This window comes from Sinocyclocheilus anshuiensis, unplaced genomic scaffold, assembly GCF_001515605.1.
Source record: "Sinocyclocheilus anshuiensis isolate Anshui unplaced genomic scaffold, SAMN03320099.WGS_v1.1 scaffold117, whole genome shotgun sequence".
NCBI lineage: Eukaryota > Metazoa > Chordata > Actinopteri > Cypriniformes > Cyprinidae > Sinocyclocheilus > Sinocyclocheilus anshuiensis.
Window position 1 is genome coordinate 242,847 of NW_015536624.1, and position 3,230 is coordinate 246,076.

Sequence of the window (3,230 nt, forward strand, 5' to 3'; positions counted from 1 at the left end):
ATATATATATATATATATATATATATATATATATATATATAAACATAAATAGGCTTATATATAATATAAATATATATAATGACAGGTTATAACAATTAAGCAGTGTTATGTAGATATGCGGTTGTCTTACCGTGCAAAGCATCATCCGGTGATTGAGATCCTGACAGAGCCATGATTATGGGACAGAGGAGTTCAGGAGCAGATGCACTGACTTCAGCTCCTCTCGACTCTCTCTTTGCCCGTGTTTCCCTCTATGTGTGTTGACAACACTGTTGTTGTGTGCGTTTGAGTGGATAAAACTCACTAATCACTGTTATTTAGAGGACGTTTCCTCTTTTTCCTCCAGAGGGCGCTCGATGGCTCATAAAACCGAAACTTCACAATTAAACCAAACGTTTTTTGTGTGTTGTTGAATTATTGTGTATCACTAATTGGAAAGTTAAAAGTATTAATATGACATGATACGAGAATATTCTTTTGAAATTATTTTTAAAAAATTTAAAGTTTTAAGTTACCATAAATAATTGTGACAAATGACCGTGCAATTTACCGTCGTGTCTAATTTACACCTGAATAGTGACATTTGATATATTTAATGGATATTTTATTTAAAAACAATGGGAAAGAGGTGAAACAGAATTATAATTATTTAGCGCCTATCGTTGCTGACCAATCAGAGACAACTTCTGCGCTTTACGCCCCGCCCTTTGTTTCATTGGTTTCAGAGCGGCTTTGCTGGATTGCCATTCTCCGCGCTTATTCTGTTTTTATGACGTAAATGCAGTAATCTCTCTTTCTCCCCATGTGTTTCAGCATGAGGTAAATATTGGCATCATTCCCTTCTTTTTCATAAGTAGGCCAATATATGTCCCTATTTTCAGTCTAAAAACTCAGCAGGTTAAATTTTTTGTTTATTTTATATTCTTTAATGACCCATGTCCAGATATGACATAAATTATGTTTAAAATTATTTGTCTTTGACAAAGACAAGTGACATAACAGAGTGTCCCAAAATAAGACACATTACAAACAAAACATCTAGCATGTGTTGTTTCCCATTTAGAGTCACCCGACCTCAGATAAACTTCTAATACATGGACAGATAATCTCTCCTGATCAACACACACACACACACACACCTAATCTGCCTTTCACTAACAAAAAAGTACTGCCAATACTTTTGGACACAATATGGATATAATTTGCATTTCAATTGTGATTATTTGGATGCAGTTTAGCTGTTTTTTCCTCCTCAAATTTGAGCTCCACTATATCATATGAGTCATAAAAGCATGATGTATAAGATATAATACTGAATGAAAATGCATATACAAACTTTATTAAAAAAAAAAACTGACTAGATTTTTCTAACTATTATTTCATATGCCAGGGTTTCCAGGCTTTATAAAGAATGAGCTGCGGGTGCTGCAGAGAAGCGTGTGAGATCTGCAGGGAGAATTGCAATCATGAATGCACATGCCTTTGTCATCAGAGAGACCAAACTATTGCTTCATGAAGGACTAAGTGTGGCTGGTTTAAGGAATGCTGTTGTTCCTGCTTCAGCTGGAAGTGTGCCCTTGACATCTGTGTTTTGTGCTTAGATGCCATCTGCAGGTCAGTAATACAGTTATAACTTTCTTTTGAAATAAAAATACTGCAATGAAATTGTAGCAAATAAATAAACATTGATGACAATTTTTCAATGATTAGTCACTAGTTAGGCCAAAATAAGATTAGTTAATGTGAACTTGCTACAGGTTCATGAAAACAGTTAAATAAAAAATGAATTTTATTTTATATTTTAGCTCATCCCGAATCTAACAGATTTTCACAGCATTTGTTATAATTCCTCTGGAGAACGATGAAGATGAAGATCAAGGCAATCAGTCTTTTATGACTGTAATTATTTGTATTGGTCATTTTTACAAAAATTAGGCCTTAAAATTGCCTTTATTTTATGAATGACATAATGCAACTCTGACGTCACTGGATGTTGATTAATACATCACAACCAGGAGGAGACAAAGCTATTCGAAAAACACTTCGGGTTGGACAGAGCTATATAACATGACCTCAAGTGCATTTTTGCTTTAATGCATGGACGACTGCTTAATAAAGATAATCAGGATGTAATTTTTGTTAAAATATTTTATTGTTCGATTTTTCTCTCCCAGATGCGTAAATAATTTATTTTTTCTAACATCCTTTGAAAAACACTTTGATGGTCAGGCAGGCAGAGGTCTGGCTAAAGTTCTCAGGTGTCTTTCTGTCTGTTTACTGAAGGATGAAAAGGAAACATCCGTTTGTCCATCTAAAGAACACCTGCTGACCGTCTGACCCCAGGATTGTTCAACTAGTTCATGTTGCTCTGCCCTCGAGGCAAAGGTGTAGTTATTCACTAACAGCAGCTGGTAAAGCTTTTTCAGCTCCACAAAAGCTAATTCTAACAAAAAAGCAATCAGACCAAACGTGGAGAAATGTCAGAAAACAGCTAACGCTGTGTTTTTTTTGCGCAACGCTGACCTCATACGTCATCCGCCTGGAGCTGCTTCTGTGTACAACTGTTGGCGCAAGCTAGATTAAAGTGATTATTACGTTTTGAATATAGATATTTTTCTTACAAAAACGCATCGATTCATTACAGGAGGCCTTTGTTCAGCCCCCGGAGACACTTTTTATTATGAATGGATGCGCTTTATTTCACTTCTTTTGGACTGATGCACTGCAACACCCGATGACTGCCATTAAACAGCTTGGAAGATCAAAGACAATTTTTAATATAACTCCGATTGAATTCGTCTGAAAGAAGAAAGTCATATACACCTAGGATGCCTTGAGGGTGAGTAATTCATGGGCTAATTTTCATTTTTGGGTGAACTAACCCTTTAAGTACAAACAACATCAGGATGTTCCAAGAACATTATTCTAAGAACATTTTCTCCCAACGTCACGAGAACATAATTTACTATGAATAGCATTATAAGAACGTTCGATAAACATTATTTTAGGAACGTTTTGTCCTAATATTTACATAACTTTTAAAGAAGGTTAGTGAAAGTTATGGGAACGTTCCTTGTTAGCTGGGGCACTAATCGTTTGCATCGGCCTCTCACAATTATCGGGATATATACTTTCTAAGACTGAAAACAAACGACACTGGATGAGGCGATAGCAGTTCATGCAGTCCATTGTATGAGACAAATATGGCAAATGTCTTCTCTCGTTCTTGT

The 3,230-nt window shown here is 35.6% G+C and overlaps 1 protein-coding gene across 1 annotated transcript in view; it reads right to left on the reverse strand.

The window, feature by feature from the left end:
* LOC107704030 (BCL2/adenovirus E1B 19 kDa protein-interacting protein 3) overlaps positions 1-270 on the reverse strand; it is an 8,503-nt gene extending 8,233 nt beyond the window's left edge. The window contains exon 1 of the mRNA XM_016506865.1: positions 131-270. Within this exon, the coding sequence (XP_016362351.1) occupies positions 131-173 (43 nt within the window). The 5' untranslated portion in view covers positions 174-270. The remainder of the gene's footprint in view (positions 1-130) is intronic.
* Positions 271-3,230: the final 2,960 nt, after the last annotated feature.